At 40.2% G+C, this 18,689-nt stretch overlaps 1 protein-coding gene across 1 annotated transcript in view; it reads right to left on the bottom strand.

The window, feature by feature from the left end:
- The window catches only part of LOC115169582 (protein Wnt-3a), a 30,337-nt gene extending 23,317 nt beyond the window's left edge, over positions 1-7,020 (bottom strand). Inside the window, exon 1 of the mRNA XM_029725324.1 lies at positions 6,693-7,020. Coding sequence (XP_029581184.1) covers positions 6,693-6,787 — 95 coding nt within the window. The 5' untranslated portion in view covers positions 6,788-7,020. The remainder of the gene's footprint in view (positions 1-6,692) is intronic.
- Between the last annotated feature and the right edge of the window lie 11,669 nt (positions 7,021-18,689).

Here is an 18,689-nt window from a genome sequence, read left to right as displayed (position 1 = left end):
TAATGCAAACTTCTAGCAACCCAAAGGAAGGGTGTTCAAAACTCATCACAGACAACGCAAACTTCTAGCAACCCAAAGGTTGCGTGTCCGAACCTCATCACAGACAACATTAACATTTTAGCTAATGTAATGTAACGTAACGTAAAGTAACATATCATACTAAATGGAGTGGCACAGATTTTAGTCAAATATATTTGGTTTTGCTCTGAGACCAGGTTATGTATTCCGCCAGCAGCACCATATCACCAAGTACAATTCTGGGTATATGTGAATGTGCTTAGCGAATAAAAGTGCTTCTGATTACAAAGGTCATTTTCATTTTCTCATAGGTAAAGAATGAATCATGTGTCTTATACCAGATTCCTTTACTTTAGGTGATACCCAAACTCAAACAAAACCAAGACGATTGAGGATCCATATAAACCTTGCCAGTGTCATCTCCATAAACAGTAGCTGCATATTATCATCAGAAATACACACACAAGAGAAAATAATAGATATCATGTTTGATTCTAGTCTCAGTCAGTATAGATCTTTCCTCCTCTCATTTAAGTGTATCCAGACTAGGTTTAATGCATATTTCAGCAAGCCCAAGCAGGGTACCGTAGAATTACCACTTTACTCTCGCAGGCCCCGGGGCTTTGGAGCCGACTTTGACATCAAGAGAGCACGTTTGGGAAAAGGAATGTGCGGCAAGCTTTCACCTCCAGGTATTTATCTTTTAAGGTGGGGTGGTGTGTGTGTGTGTGTGTGTGTGTGTGTGTGTGTGTGTGTGTGTGTGTGTGTGTGTGTGTGTGTGTGTCAGGCTGAGCCATGACAGGTCGAGGAGTTAGAGAGACATGAACCTGTGTTGGTCGAGTCCCATATCCTCAGCCAATCCTCCACCAATCCTCCACCATTGTACATTCTAACCAAGCAGTGTTCAGCTTCTGCCAACAAAACTCCACAAAGCGACTTTTCATGATAATAATAGCTGTCAGTTCTCGGATGATTGACAGTTATTTGCAAAAGTAAAGACACGTTTAGTGAGAGGAGTTAAAAGGCACATATTGTTCAACAGCAAGGTTTTATGTAAAAAATGATGTTAACCCTTCTGTTGTGTTTGTTTCATGTTAATTCATTCTGTGTTCCCGGTCCAAAATAACTGCCCCATTACAGCTGATTATAAATACATAATAATATATATATTATCACCTAATGTTGTGTTAGATCTTTTTATCAACTTAAGTTCTTGTGAACATTACAAGTTTTGAACTTATATTTGCTATTTATGGCCTGTAGGTCTCATTGACCTGAGCTCATACAACTCGATTTCGAGTAAAAAAAAAAGCATAATGTATGGATTATTTTGACTATAACAAATACTCAGATGAAACATATTGTGCTATTTATCACAGACTACTTTGTGTCGAAGTTTAACAAGGACTCTCTCCTCCTCACCAGTGTCATGATCAAAGATATGATCAAGAGCCTCACATACAGTATATAATTTGGTCATTGTGCCACAGAATGAATTGTGAGCAAGGCCTCAAAAAGCTTTATATACCAGAGCTGCAAGAAAAGTTCAATATATTATTGAAACAATGTTGCGATTGTTTGTGAGAATGCCAACAGGTGTGGTTCCCGTGGGGGAAAGATTCTATTGGGGAAAGGTTCCCATGGGGGCTGCCATGGAAGCCAAGAAAGGGAGTGAGGTGTGTGTGTGGGAGTGTGTGTGTGTGTGTGTGTGTGTGTGTGTGTGTGTGTGTGTGTGTGTGTGTGTGTGTGTGTGTGTGTGTGTGTGTGTGTGTGTGTGTGTGTGTGTGCGCTCAAACACACTTGCATGTGGGGGTCTGGGAGAGGAAGTGTGTCCATTTGATGAATGGGCATGTGCCTGAACTCAATTTTATACACTAATTGTAGTCTCATCCATTCATTTCTAATGACCGGTCATTTTTGTCATGGAACCTCATGGAACCTTATGACAATCAGATTAATTGAACTACATTTTTCAGAGAGAAAACTTGTAAAAAGGTCCAATTCGACCGGACCACATCAGGAGGGTTAAGTTACAGTACCATGAAACACAAGCCTGTTTTAGCTTCTTATCTCACTCTTTAGTGAGCTATCTAGTTTCCATTAAAGCCAGAATGAATCAAAATTCAATATAACATAAAGTATGCAGAGTTCAATGGTGACTTCACATCAGCTTCTTATTCTTATAGCCTGGTGCTGCAGCTTCAGCTGAGCGTTGTTTGTATTGGTAGGGGTGACACAATAAGCCCAGAGAACGCTCAGCGGCGTCTTTGGACTTGCTCGCCTCTGTTTTGCTTTCGTCGTTGCACTCTTGCCCAGATTGAATCAGTGCTCTGACCCACCCACCAATAGCAAATCATAAACACACAAGTTGATGACTTTATTTTGGTGCCAGAGGCTGTTTGCTGTGACCAAATGGAAGCCTGCCATCTTCTGTCAGTCATCATGACTGGTTCTGGTGTTTTGATACAATCTTGGCCCCACAAAAAAGAAACTCAAAAGACAGCTCTTTTATGATCAAAAAGGAGAGGGTGAATGACTGTGTACTGTGGGTTGTACATAACTCTGTCACTTTGATTCTGGTGGAACTCAGGGAACAACCCTCTCTGTCAGCATTGTATTAGACCAGTGTTTCCCAAACCTCTCCTTGAGTAGCCACAGCCAGTTCTACTTACAGTGCCTTCAGAAAATATTCACACCCCTTGACATTTTCCACATTTTATTGTGTTACAGCCTCAATTTAAAATTGATTAAATTTAGATTTTATGTCACTGGCCTACACACAATACCCCATAATGTCAACCAATACTCATAATATTGTTTAATATGATTTTTAAATGACTACCTCATCTGTGTACCCCACACATACAATTTATTATCTGTAAGGTCCCTCAGTCGAGCAGTGAATTTCAAACACAGATCCAACCACAAAGACCAGGGAGATTTTCCAATACCTCGCAAAGAATGGCACCTATAGAAAAAAGGAGACATCGAACATCCCTTTGAGCATGGTGAAGTTATTAATTACACTTTGGATGATGTATCAGTACACCCAGTCTCTACAAATATACAGGTGTCATTCCTAAGTCAGTTGCTGGAGAGGAAGGAAACCCCTCAGGGATTTCACCATGAGGCCAAGGGGACTTTAAAACAGTTACAGAGTTTAATGGCTGTGATAAGAGAAAACTGAGGATGGATCAACAACATTGTAGTTACTTCACAATACTAACCCAATGCACAGTGAAAAGAAGGAAGCCTGTACAGAATACAAATATTCCAAAACATGCATCCTTTTTGCAACAAGGAATTAAAGTGATACTGAAAAAAAAAATGGCAAAGCAATTAACTTTTTGTCCTGAATACAAAGTTTTATGTTTGAGGCAAATCCAATACAACACATTACTGAGTACCACTCTCCATATTTTCAAGCATAATTGTGTCTGCATCATGTTATGGGTATGCTTGCAATCTTTTGAGGATAAAAAATAAATGGAATGGAGATAAGCCCTTGCAAAATCCAATAGGAAAACCTGGTTCAGTATGCTTTCCACCAAACACTGGGCGATGAATAAACCTTTCAGCAGGAAAATAACCTAAAACACAAGGCCAAATCTACACTTGTGTTCTTTTCCGAGAAGACCATGAATGTCCCTGAGTGTCTGAGTTACAGTTTTGACTTAAATCTACTTGAAAATATATGGCAAGGCCTGAAAATGGTTGTCTAGCAATGATCATCAAACAGCTTGAAAATGTTGATAAGATTAATGGGCAAATGTTGCACAATCCATGTGTGGAAAGCTCTTAGAGACTTACCCAGAAAGACGTATAGCTGTAATCACTGCCAAAGGTGATTCTACAAAGTATTGACACAGGGGTGTGAATACTTATGCAAATGAGATATTTCTGTATTTCATTTTCAATAAATGCGCAAACATTTCAAAAAATATGTTTTCACTTTGTCATTATTGTCTGTAGATGGGTGAGAAAAAGCAACAACAATTTAATCCATTTTTAATTCAGTCTGTAACACAACAAAATTTGGAATAAGTCAAGTGGTATAATTACTTTCAGAAGGCACAGTAAAGGCCCAGCGCAATCAAAAACTTGATTTCCTGTGTTTTATAATGTATTTCCACACTATGAGGTTGGAATAATACTGTGAAATAGTTAAAATTATGTTAATTCCCTTTTAGTGTAAGAGCTGTTTGAAAATACATTTCTGCTTGTTTTGGTGGGATTTTGTTTTGGCCTTCCATGGTGACATCACTATGCAGTAAATTAGTTAATAGACCAATAAGAAAGATAGTTCCAAACCTCTCTGCCAATAACAGCTAATTTTCAGTTTTTCCCTCCCCACTCAGACCACTCCCAGACATTTCAATCAAAATTATTGTTTGAGAAATTGCCCTTTGCTAAAAAGCTATTTTTGTTTCTTCTTGACAATTTTAATTGAAAGCAATCACTGTACGGAACTTAATTGTTACCCAGAAATGATTTGATATTGAGGTAAAAAACGGGTGATCAACGGCTTGATGATTATCACCAGTTGAATCGGGTACTGGTATTGGTACTGGTACTGGTATTGGTGCTGGTACTGGTATAGATCAAATAGGGGAACGTCTGGGGGATACTCAAAGAGAGGTTTGTGAAAAACAGTAGACCATTAGGTTTCTCCCCACAGAAAGAACCCATCCTGATTTGGGCCAGTCTTTCCCAGCCCTGGGTCTAAGAGCAGGAGTGCTGATCTAGGACTAGAGAGCCCACCACTGTTTATGATGGATTTCTGTCCAGCTGAGCATGTAATTACATTCTCATCAGTATTACCACCAGGAGACCTATTAGCTGAAATAAGTGCAGGACACAGCATCTTTAATAATTCATAGGAAAATATTGATTTGTTGAAGGACGCGGTGTGCGATTGGTGAAATGCAAACCTGTAGTGAATGTCTTGGGACTGAGGATCTCTGATCTAGGACGGTGTCTATTCTGTAGCATCCCCTGTCCTCTGGCTCTAATACCTCTGAGCTGCAGAATCTGACAAATGTCTGCCCTCTCAAGGGAAGATGAATTGTTCAACAAGAGGGCTCCGCAAGCCTTTCTACGAAATCCATCCTAAAGATGAGTGAATGGAATTCACATTCATCCAATTTTCCATCCTCCAACTGCACCTTTCCATAATTTGTTCTCTCTCAGTTTGATCGGCTGACTCTAACAGTCCACCTAATGCCCAGTTGTCTCAAATCCCACTCTTTCCTTTCATCAATTTTTCTCAACAGAAATCAATCATTTATCAATTAAAACTCCCCTAATGGCCTGTCAGTCAATCTACTTCAATTCCAAATGTGACTTCAATCATGATAATATTATAACATGCAATAGGCCTACTCAATAACTCAGAAAACGGTTCATATTTTGTCAAGAGATGACAACAGACAGCTCTTACCTTTAAAATAAAACATTTGGTCAACGATGGATTATTTAGAATCAAAAGAAAATTCCAGTTGAACATCTCCCACCCTAATTTCCACAGTCTGGGAATGGGCAACTGGGTTTCATTCATTTTTCAACTGACCCCCAACTCAAGGCTTGAAGGCATCCCTCATTCTCCTTAGGCCTACTGCTTAACACAATAAGATGTCAAAGGGAATTTGACTGTTTGGGAAATGATCAACATCAGTGCCATAAGAAGACCAACAAATTAAATTTGATTATTTGGCTATGGAGACCAAATAAAACTGTAGCTAATGAAGCATCGTTGAAAGTGGCTGAATCAGTGGCTGAGGCTATATCCAAATAATTGTAGTATAGCCTCTATCTCATGGGGTTACACAAATGCATTGGATAACATAACTCATAGGCCAATTTCAATTGAATACTTGGGAAATAATCAATATTCTTAATAGTGAAATCCGTTTATTCAATTTGTGTATAAAGGATTCCTTACATGATATCGAAAAAATCATTGAGATTACTAGGAAATGTACATTTTGCGTATACATTTTCTGATTAAAGTAATAATGGGAAGGAAAGTAAACTGCACGTATTTTGTTGAATTATGATTCCACATTATTCTTCTTATTATTAGATATTAGTCTCATTAAAATAATAACATAATTCATGTACCTTTCCCTTTTCCCACTGCCTCTCTCCTAAACGAACGTATTCTGCACCTGCCATTAGGCCTATGTCTGTCATCGAATATTGAATCAAGCAGAACGGAGCATGACCTCTTTTTAAGTTAATCAAATCATGCTGAAACTAGTCTGCACAAAAAAATGTTTTATTTTGCATAACCAGTCTGTGTCGGTATTATACCTTTGTTTCCGCAATGTGTGCACTTTGAAATCAATAGTGTCATTGACTCACGTGCGTTATTTTTTTTTCTTCATACAATTTCACTTGACCCATCTTTACGATTCTGTCTCAGCTTGTTAACGTCGCTATCAACTGCCCGTTGACAGGGTCAATTAGACCGGTATGATGGGCTACAACTTAATTGCCAGGGTGACCAGCGTTGGAAACCACATGCTGATATTAGCCTATCCTTTCAAAGAAACGAACTGAAAGCAACAATAAATTAACATAAAGTACTGCATATTGTTGAAATAACAGGCAGGCATAACTCTCATATGATATTGCAGAATTGAAGTTAAAAGGAGAGTGAAATATAAACTTACCACCAGATAGGGTAACTTGGTATGGCATGCGTAAGCCCACAAAGAAACAGTAAACATCCAAGGTATATCATCCTTAAAAAGGTTTCGCTAAACATCTTCACCAGATACACGCGCGCTCATACGCGCACACTCGTTTTTCAATGAGACAAAAAAAACGAAACAATCTGCGCTGCTTACCAAAATGTCTCGCCTTGTCCTAAAACTAGTGATAGGTTAGAGAAACAGTATTTTGCGACTAGTCATGGCAGAACACAGGAGCCAAATATTAAAAGTTAAAACCAGCTTGCTTTTAGGACCCAATCAGCAGGTACTGCCAAAGGGGAAATTCTGGTGAGAGCTGTTCGTTCCCTTGCGCGCGCTCTTTGCCTGAGTCAGTTAGGCTGAACGCAAACACAAGAATGAGCCCATTTTAAGAAGATAATGTTTTAGTGCTCATTAAGACGTGGTCGCATTGGCATGCTGTGTGTGATATATAATGTTGTTTAAAGGAGAAGAGGGAGGGTCCGAGGTCTTTTAAATAGACATCGGAACCCCCGTGGATTGGGTAGCTATAACAACCTGTCCGGATTTCACTCCCTGGTTTGAAGCTGCTAAAATGCAGAAATAAATATGTGTGAATTGCTTGAGCCCCGCTATTCAGTTTTCTAATCCTTCATTTGTCCCCTGTATGTCATTATGGACGCATCTACATACACCTGAGATGTTGTTTTGTAAGTGATGAGCTGAGTACTAAAAACGTGGAACTTTAACTTGCAGATGTAGTTATATCATTACTCCCAAATTAGTACCTCAAAGCATATTTGCATGATCCTTAGAATGTTCCTTATACTATTATACCCATTCAGATAGCCTAGGTTATAGAAAAAATTGGGTAACGATTTTTTTGTTTGAAAGATGGAATATGTAATTATATCCGTCAATTATCCATTTTATGTGACTATATTTTGTCATTTTCTGCAGCATTTGACAACATGCTTACTTTTTACACGTGATATCTGTTGAAATTGCGATGTTAGGGTTGCTTGAAAGCTTTTGGTTCATATCGATTCATTTTCACATAATTAATTATCTAATTTATAATGACAAATGTATAGGTCTACAAGAGAGAAATGCATGTCGGGTGTACAAATAGTATCATCAAATATCTGCAAATAAGGAACCATCTAATCTGGAATCGAATATTGTTCACTTTACAGATTATAATATAATTTGTACTATTGGCGAGATAAACCATATATTTTTTTTAATGAACTGTCCATACGCGTATTTCGGGCTATTTATGCACTTCATGTCTTTGCAACATGAAGTACATATGGTTGCCTGTCACTAGCTGTGCTGAGTTTAAATGACATGGTGTTGAATTTCCTCTCTCTCAATGTCAAGTGGCTGTTGATATGTGATCTAATAGGAAGTGGACTAGTCCTCATTCCCCATTGATATGCACTCACTGATGCATATCTTCGTTCTAACTATATTCTTGCGGTGATTGTTTAAATGAATAGCTTACCATCGACGTATAGTTGCACGGACTGTCATGTTAAAGTACACTCACACTGAAATAAGCTTTGAATTGACGAGAAAGAGGAACCAAGTTGTAGTAGACTACAACTGGCTAAAATGCCAAGCAATTGGATTAAACTCAAATCCAATGTCACCCATTTAAATTATATATTTCCTGCAGCAGTTTTATCCCGTTTTACACATTTTCTATACCCAATAAACAAACGGACATTTTTGAAACCCTAATAACATACAATTTTTTGTTGTGAATACAACATTAATGAATTAAATGACGGACTTCATTCTTGTTCATCAATATGTTTTTTATGGATGTGTTGCCTTATAAAAATGTACGTTGGTTAATATAACGTGATACACAATCACATTCATCAATCAGTCGATTCACGAATTCATTAACTCCACCCCTCGCTCACTCATAAAAGTATTTCATTATCATTTCAAAAGCCCCCCAAACCGCGAGCCATCAGAAGTAGGATGAGAGCCGTCTGAAGAAGCACTACCCCCCAGCTACGTTACATTCTCAGCGTGAAACATTTGGTTCTATCGCCATCTTGTGGACATTGAGCGTGCTATGAACTCAGTGCGTTTTTACAAGGAGCAGGAGGGGCACAACCACTCAGCAGACAGACAGGGGACCAAACGGATCAACAGCTTTTATCAGGAAGATAATGTCACTGTAGTAGGACCTCCAGACATACACTGCTTAGAACGGGCTGCAGAAACGTTTGTCTTCTCAATGATTTCTCTTGTATGCATCCTAAACTGTCTTTATCCAGTACACTACAGTTGACCACTTGATTGACATAGAATGCTTTGTGGGTCAGTTCTGATGAGCCAAGGTGGTCTTGTTGACAGACAAGACAATAGGTCACAATTTATTCACAGGAAAGTGATTCCTTCCTTTCATACTATGTGTCAAGACAAAACAGTTAGTGTTGAAAAGTGTTGTTCTTGTTCTTGGTGAGTTATATTTAACTATGAATACGCGATTAAACACCAGATTTCATATACTTTCAAATACGTCTATAAATAGTCTCTCTTGAAACGTAGTTTGAAGCCAAGGTGTTCAGCATCTGCAGCTAGAGAGAGCTACAGGTGCAGAGAGAACCAGGTGCCAAACCTGCCTAATATAGAAGGGAAAATCTGGAAGCAGGCTGAAGGAAGGGGGCACTGACCATATGTCAATGGGTACTGGCAGGGAGGAAGTGTGAACGATGCCTTTTTTCCAACTGCTGTCAGCATTGGCATGCGGTCTAAGTCAGGGGTGGTGAGGAAAACACATGTCTTCTCAGTTTACAGTAATAGTATGTCATGTGAATGTCTGTGCAGTGTAACTGCCCTGCCAGGAGGTGACGATCACACCATTTATATCGCACGAAGTCTGTGCGATATGACTTTGCCATTATTAGTCTTTAAGAATCAGCTCGCATACAAGCACAGCTAAATGTCAGGTTGACATCATGGTTGAAGTGTTGAACCCTCCAAGTCCTAGCTGCCTCTCAGCTTTACTAAAGAATGATGTTTACTGAGTTGAAGTAACAGATCAAATCATGTTTCAGATTACCAGGAGTTCTTAGTACAGTTAGCTACTATGTAGTTACTTTTTAATCACACCAATACATACAAATATACATAAAACAGTAACTGTGCAAGTTGATTTAAAGTGTGACCCTACCTCTCTTCCGTGGGTGTTATACATCCGTCTTTGCTGCTACTTTTCCGGCAGCAGCAGTACGAGCCGATTCAGTTTTTCCTCAGAGGGGAACAGAGCGACATTGTGTCAGTTGGCCATTATGGCACCTCTATGTGGCCAGGGTGACCTCACTGCCATGATGATGTCATCCAGCATGATGTCAAGGCCAAGCCATGTCCATAGCAGTGAGTGACCCTGGCCAGCCAGCCCTATATGTATCCCTGGTTGCACATGGCTCATTCAGCCTCACGTTGACAAAAGACAGCAGTGCACAATATAATTGACACAACTTTAGTCAAATCCAATCAATCATACTTTTTTATTTTCATTACTAATGTGATTCTTTAGCTGAGACATGAAAATAAACGATTATACTGTGTTATTCAGACATGGCGATTTAGACGCGGGTTAGTTGATTCCATAGACATACTGTACACATGTTCATACACATCATTGGTTTATTCTAACAACATGATTCTTTGCATTCATTCAAAGCGCCTACAGTCAATCCGTTATGCATTTACAGAACAGTGACATGCCACTGTTATTTAACTATAACTCAAAATGTACAAAGTAAAAATTATTGCAGTGAGGACATTTTTCTCTTTCTTTTCCCGGTTTTCATTTCTCTCTGCAGTTTGACGGTCTATTAATGTTCATGTTTCAGTCTACATTGACTCATAGACTGGAATATCTGCTTTATTTGCTATCCAGGGAAAATAACCCAATAGCTGGGTGGGCGATCTGAGTATTTTTGTAGCGCTCTTGAATAAGATTAATTGTGCAAGTATATTAACCACTAGATGTCAGCATTGTGTAATGAAATTATAGTTTTACTTCTCATTGAGTTTTGTTCTGTTGTGTTTCCTTGTCTCCTTTTGTTATATAGACTATATTTAGATTACTGGCAACAATTATCAGACATAAAACAAACAGATCGGACAATTAATTAAATATTTGCTCATTTCCTGCAACAGTATGTGTTCTCTAACAAAGAGATATTAAAGTATGATTTGTTTTTTACAGACAAGATAACAAAACAAAATGTCAAGCTACAAGTCTAGCCAAACTGCATGTCAATCACCAACTCCCCAAAAATTGGTTTCAGGTTCAGTTACAAAACCATGCTTATGCAAAATCAGCATTCAAACACAAACATTGACAACTACAACGGCAATTGACCAAGATGTGTACAGTATCCCATCTGAGCTGTAACGGCACGGTCAAATGTTTCTTGTCTGGAACAAATGCAGTCAACAGGAACACATAGCAGCGGGCCAGGCCAGGGAGACACAACCTTTTGATTAAATACAGCCATCCATTCCTCCAACGCTGCTGCTCTGTTTACATTACAAAGTTCCCAAGGAAAAGAGAGAAGGGAGTTAGCTGTGCCTTGATAAGTGTCAGTCTAAGTCAGGACACACCCCAGGAGAAGCTCAGCTCACACCTGGAAACTACCCATCAATTTCCCCTTCACTTAAAGACATGGGAAACGCTACTCTTCGGCAGGATAGGCGCTGCCATTGGTGTTGACACCACTATGTCTCCCTCTGAGGTCCGGCCCTAGCCTTTTGAGGGTCCTAGGCGAGATTTGGTCAGGGGGCGCCTCTACCTTGCGGGCAAAACATTTTAGTGGCTAGCCTCTAAATGGAGGAGAGAAACGTTTTAAGTTCAAACGGCTAATTGAGTGACTGTCAGTGACTGACATAATATTAATAAGACACATCATTGAAGGTGACCTCCACTCTGGACACATCCTCTCTGGACAGTCTCTAGGACAGTAGAGTCACCAACATCTGTGGACTGGGTGTGTATGACATCATACTGTCAGGACGGATGGACAAGGTCGTGGCCGTTGTACTTCCAGTTTCTGAGGACTAAGGACACAAATTGACAGGCATGTGTGTGTGTGTGTGTGTGTGTGTGTGTGTGTGTGTGTGTGTGTGTGTGTGCGCGCACGCATCTGTGTCAGGATGAGCTATGATCCGGATGGGTGGGAAGGGAGGGAAGCTGTAGGTAGCCTGTATAGCCTCCCTCCGCCCATTGCTGTGCCCTTCATCTGCAACTGGCCTTAACCCATTGCTATGCCCTTTATCTGCATGTGTCGCCTTAGCCCTGTCCTTTGATCACTGGGCTCTTCCTCTAAGGCACTTGGACAGTTGTGTCAGAGCTGAGGTCACAGATAAAGCAGTGGAGTGTCTGAACAGGAGAGTCAGTCTGTGGAGGTTTTGACATTACAGGAACACCCTCCTTGTCAACTCAGGACAGAATGGCTTTCATCAGCTGCAGCTTGTCAGGACGGACACAGGGAGCAGGGACACAGGCATCTCTCCTCCACGTATTCTACCTCCCTCTCTCTTTCCCTCCCTCTCTCCTGCCTCCCTCTCTCCTGCCTCCCTCCCTACAGACAATGACACTATCTCCGGGTCCTCCCGGATCATCATCGCTGACTAAGAGAGACGCCAATGACCACAGCTGTTCCTTTAGTTATTCAAAAAGGAAAAATAAAACTGAATCATGTCAACACCATAACACATTCCAATGGATACACATTAACTCAATAAAATAAAATGACTTACTGTTTAACATCCCGCAATGTTCAATGCTTTTTCCTGTTTAAAAAATGTACTTGGGTGCTCAAGAGAGTAAAGGCAAATAGCAGATCCTGGAGATTTGTCACTCTGTATACATGGTTTACCCTGAGTGTTCACTGTTTGCTTGGCAACCACTGGACTGATCATATCTTGTGGTTTTGGTGCATAACTGAATAATATGTAAGTCCGATGGGGGTCAATGCAAATTACAGACTGTATGTTCTGGGTTTATAATGTACAATGAGTAACACTTGCTTGAAACGGAATGTAGTCAATTGAGTGAAATGTCCATTTAAACAAAGCCAAACATTAAGATATAGTGTTTTGTTAATAAATAGACCTTTGAAATATGACATCAACTTGTTGTGCTTCCTAGGCTAACCCGCATGCAGTGTAATTCTCTACGGTCTATGATAACATACTGAAATATGGACTTTGTTGAACTAAGATCCAACTTTACTATCATGAGGAAATGTTTCATCTCGCAATGTTGATGTTGTTATTCTTTGCTTTGGAAGAATAACAAGGCAAAGAAAGACTAGCACTTTCAGTTGAACTCAACCCTCACTCAAAAACATTGCAGTACTCCATTAGCAAAGTCTCCATAGCAAGGTGTCATTTAAACAGAGATTTTCGAGAATGGACATGCCACTACATGCACATACAATTTGGCTCACGTATGTCATAACATTTCACTAGAAAATGTGCAGGGACCATAAGTTACATGTCACAAATGAAGTCTTGGGATTAAGTTCCATTAAGGTATTCATTGGGACTGGAGAGCTCCCACTTTATGCTGCTATATAACCTACTGTATTATCTTAAAAGCTATAGACAATCTATATATATATATATCTATATATATATATATATATATATATATATATATATATATATATATATATATATATATATATATATATATATATATATATATATACATACAGCACCAGTCAAAAGTTTGGACACAACTACTCATTCAAGGGTTCTAAATTGTAGAATAGTAGTAAAGACATCAAAACTATGAAATAACACATATGGAATCATGTAGTAACCCAAAAAGTGTTAAACAAATCAAAATATATTTTATATTTGAGATTCTTCAAAGTAGTCACCCTTTGCCTTGATGACAGCTTTGCACACTCTTGGCATTCTCTAAACCAGCTTCATGATGTAGTCACATGGAATGCATTTCAATTAACAGGTGTGCCTCATCATATCGCTTGATGGTTTTTGCGACTGCACTTGAAGAAAGTTTCAAACCCTGGAATGAGTACTGTAGGTGTGCCCAATCAATCTGGAAAATGTCAAGAACTTTGAACATTTCTTCAAGTGCAGTCGCAAAAACCATCAAGCGCTATGATGAAACTGGTTCTCATGAGGACCGCCACAGGAAATGAAGACCCAGAGTTACCTCTGTTGCAGAGGATAAGTTCATTAGAGTTTCCAGCCTCAGAAATTGATGCCAAAATAAATGCTTCACAGAGTTCAAGTAACAGACACACCTCAACATCAACTGTTCAGAGGAGTGCGTGAATCAGGCCTTTATGGTCGAATTGCTGCAAAAAAACACTACTAAAGGACACCAATAAGAAGAAGAGACTTGCTTGGGCCAAGAAACACGAGCAATGGACATTAGACCAGTGGAAATCTGTCCTTTGATCTGAAGAGTCCAAACTGAAGATTTTTGGTTCCAACCGCCATGTCTTTGTGAGATGTAGAGTAGGTGAATGGATGATCTCTGTATATGTGGTTCCCACCGTGAAACATGGAGGAGGAGGTGTGATGGTGTGGGGGTGCTTCGCTGGTGACACTGTCTGTGATTTATTTAGAATTCAAGGTACACTTAACCAGCATGGCTACCACAGCATTCTGCAGTGATACGCCATCCCATCTGGTTTGCGCTTAGTGGGACTATCATTTGTTTTTCAACAGGATAATGACCCAAAAGACACCTCCAGGCTGTGTAAAGGCTATTTGACCAAGAAGGAGAGTGATAGGGTGCTGCATCAGATGACCTGGCCTCCACAATCACCCAACCTCAACCCAATTGAGATGATTTGGGATGAGTTGGACCACAGAGTGAAGGAAAAGCAGCCAACAAGTGCTCAGCATATGTGGGAACTCCTTCAATACTGTTGGAAAAACATTCCAGGTGAAGCCGGCTGAGAGAATGCCAAGTGTGTGCAAAGCTGTCATCAAGGCAAAGTTTGGCTACTTTGAGGAATATCAAATACAAAATATATTTTGATTTGTTTAACACTTTTTTGGTTACTACGTGATTCCATATGTGTTATTTCATAGTTTTGATGTCTTCACTATTATTCTACAATGTAGAAAATAGTAAAAAAATAAGAAAAACCCTTGAATGAGTAGGTGTGTCCAAACTTTTGACTAGTACTGTATATAAGCACTTTGTGACAACTGCTGATGTAAAAAGGGCTTTATAAAATAAATGTGATTTAATTAGTGTACAGATTATACAGTACTGTCCCATTTTGAAAAATATCAACAAAGACCTCTGCATAATCTCTATACTACATGTATAGTGAGCTACAGCTCTGACGTTAATTAATGTATTTGTTATTGTAAGATTTCCTTTTTACCTTTACTTCATTATGTTATACATGCCAGAAACCTGCACTGTGAATAAGTACATCATTGGGGAGTTCAGATGATGAGGTGAAGTTGCATGTGGGAGATCCTGGTGATGTCACTAATTTACAACAGAACTAAATACCTGTTGCCTGGTTACACTACTCCAAATCCAGGCCCCCTAGATTGATTACAGTATTTGTTATGATATTCAATCAAGTCTGCAGGTCTGTGGTTAAATAATGTGTAATTAACAGAGTTGATGAGGGTATCTCCCCTCCCCCCACATAGTTACCTCACTCCTCCCCAGTTAGCAGTGTTGGGTAAGTGGATGAGTTATGTCATTTAGAGTGTACCCAGGGACACAATCAAAACAATCCAGGGATTGACAGTGCATGTATTGCCGTTTCAAAAACAACAGTTACTTATCCGGTTCCGAAGGAAGAGTGACTGGCTGGCTGGTCCTGAGAACTGCACAGTGCACATGGTGCGACCCGAACAACCGGACGCCTGAAACAGCAGTGAGCGCAGACGCACCGTCAGCCTACATCCCAAGCCACAAATTATGTCTGGGGCATGGAAAAGATCTCGTGGGCTGGCCGGGCAGAGTAGGGGTGGTGAGTGCAAGAGAGGAGGTTGGTGGTGGTGGTAGCAGAGCCGGATTGGACGATACGGTATCAAGACAAGGTCAGAGCAAGGCTAATACGCAAGAGACTGGAAGTACTAGAACCCTACGTTAGAACTTCTCTGCCGTGTCCTGAGCTCACTGTTTCAGTCAAAGGACTGACAAAGGACAAACTGTTGAGGGTGTCACTGTGGGCATCAGTTGTGTCTGAAAAAGGTGCAGATAGTCTACACATGTTAAGATATCTGGGGCCATGCAAACATTGGCCATTGGGTTTAGGTTTAGCCTGTTGCTGAAAGAAATACCTCGAACTTCATCAACATCCTACAGCACATTCCAGCTCATTGGAATAGTCTGTGCTCAGAAGTGCTCCTAACCTCAATGCCCAGAGGAAACTCATTGTAATTGCAAAGAAATGCAACACTGCAGGCTAACTCCTAATCCTGTCTGAGTATTGTAGTCACACTATGAGTTGAGACCAGGTTGGCTTTTTCACAAGAAAAGACAAAAGCTACACCCACATTAAGTTACGGATACCTTTCACGTGATATTTGATATTTCGACGTACAAAATCATTTATATTATTCATGTTCCTCAATGCAAAAGGCATAACAAATTGATGAAAAAATTCAGTCAGGCATCATATCCGCCATATCAGAGGTGTGAGTGTGAGTGTGAGAGAGAGAGAGAGAGAGAGAGAGAGAGAGAGAGAGAGAGAGAGAGAGAGAGAGCGAGAGCGAGAGCGAGATTAAAGTCAAGAGGAGTAAAGAACAGAGGAGTAGGGTAGAGTAGTTGCAACAAGTTTAAGGGAAAAGTACTGACACACACAAACACACCAGAGAAGGACTGTTTTCCTGGTTTCTCAGCCTGGTGTAATGAGAACGGCGAGCATTTAACTTAAGCAGGGTGTGGGAATCAATTACCCCACTCACCAGACATGCAGGACCAGTGGGTAATGCCTGCCAGGATTACTGTTCATTCTTGTCATGTACTGTAGCCGACAAACCCTCCAGCTGATCTCCTTTAAACAAGGTGTTAATAAGAAGCAGACCGGGGACCTCTCGCTTACTGGGGCGCAGATTCAGAACTGAACTGACGGACGAAAGTGGGATGCAAATGGACACCTGTATGTAATCATACCAAGCACAACACTTCCTTGGACTCATTTCTCATTCACTCTTACCCCCTATTTGTGATGCTGTCTATCTAGCAGAACTGGCCATTCGGTAAACAGAAACTTGGCAGAAGCTTGGCTGTTCCTGGTACAGGTGTGAAATGTTACTGTGATCTTTGGGATGAATGGGGATGTATTGTTTAATTTGGGGGATGAATAGACTTCATCCCTGGTTCTGGCATGAGTTTTCCCCAAGTGCAGGCTAGGAGAAGAAAGCTGGATCCTTCCCAAGCCCAGATCCATATCTATCTTTTACTCCTTGCTTCATAGATTAAAGTGTGGGCGCACAAGATGTCAGGCAGCAGGTTACTGTTAAAAACAAAACGACGATCGTAATGCGTCTGAAAATCATCCAATGTATTGATTATGTGTGTAAAATTATGACCACGAAAGTTTCTATTATGCAACCGAATACTATAGATCGGAATAGAAGTACCAGAACGAGCATAGACAATCTTTTCCTAAGCATGCTTGCCAAAATCCTATTGATTTATGGCTTTGAGTATGAATTTCTGATTACTAATAAAAGGTTCCATCTTCTGCTCTTGCGAAATATTAGCCTAAAGAAATATGCTTTGCACATGCAGTTGCGAACTACAAATGAACCGTACTTAGTTCAGTTTGTACCTAGTTCAGTTCAAACTTAGTTAAGTTTTCTTCTCTTGTGAGAAATAACACTGAAAAGGATATTCCACAAATGCTATAGGCACATAAGCTGATCTTTGATGTAGGTGGAGAATATTTAACCAAAAAGAATGAATAAAGGTTATACTGTCTGTGATATATTATGTTTTCGCTATACATATGCAGGCCAGCTGCAGGCTTCTGCAGTTGATCTAAACAGTGTTTCTCTCCGTGTAGACAATACATGCACTTTTGGGAGCAGAGCAACATGGGGGATTATATTCGTCCATAATGTCTTTTTGACAGATTTTCCCAGCACCAGAACACATTTTGAATGAGCATATAGTGCCAACTGAGAATACAAAACATTAAGAACACCTGCTCTTTCCATGACAGACTGACCAGGTGAATCCAGATGATCACCTATGTTCCCTTATTGATGTCACTTGTTAAATCCACTTCAATCAGAGTAGATGAAGGGGAGGAGACAGGTTAAAGAAGGATTTTCAAGCCGTGAGACAATTGAGACGTGGATTGTGTATGTGTTCCATTCAGAGGGTGAATGAAAAAGACAAAATATTGAAGTGCCTTTGAATGGGGCATGGTAGTAGGTACCGGGTGCTTCGGTTTGTTCTAAGATCTGCAACGCTGCTGGGTTTATCACGCTCAGCAGTTTCCTGTGTGTATCAAGAATGGTCCACCACCCAAAGGACATCCAGCAAACTTGACACAACCGTGTAAATCATTGGAGGGGGGCATCTCATCTCATGTTTGGTATAGTCAGTGTAGTCACTGCTACACAGAATACTGTAGCAATAGAAGTGATGATTCAGTGAAAAATAGGTAATGCATAAACTTTTCCAAGCCAAGCCATTTAGTAGTGTAGGCTAGGCTACATGCAACTATTGCACAACCCCTAGCCCCTAAAGGCTAGCTTGCCATTCCAGAAATGACATGTCATTGACCAATTGGCAGTAAAAACGAAGGATATAGCAGACTGACACCTCTGCTCAGCTGACCTCAGTTAGCATGCTGCACAACGACTACTGGACACCTTCCAACACAGAGGGACAGCTCATGAATGTCAAAATCAGGTGTTGTTGACTTCACTAGCTTATACTTCAAAGGTCCTAAACATGCTCCTGACAAGTTCACCCAGTTCCACAAAGTT

This window comes from Salmo trutta, chromosome 31 (assembly GCF_901001165.1).
Source record: "Salmo trutta chromosome 31, fSalTru1.1, whole genome shotgun sequence".
Lineage (NCBI taxonomy): Eukaryota > Metazoa > Chordata > Actinopteri > Salmoniformes > Salmonidae > Salmo > Salmo trutta.
Note: the sequence above shows the minus strand (reverse complement) of the source record. Positions and strands in the feature narration are given on the sequence as shown.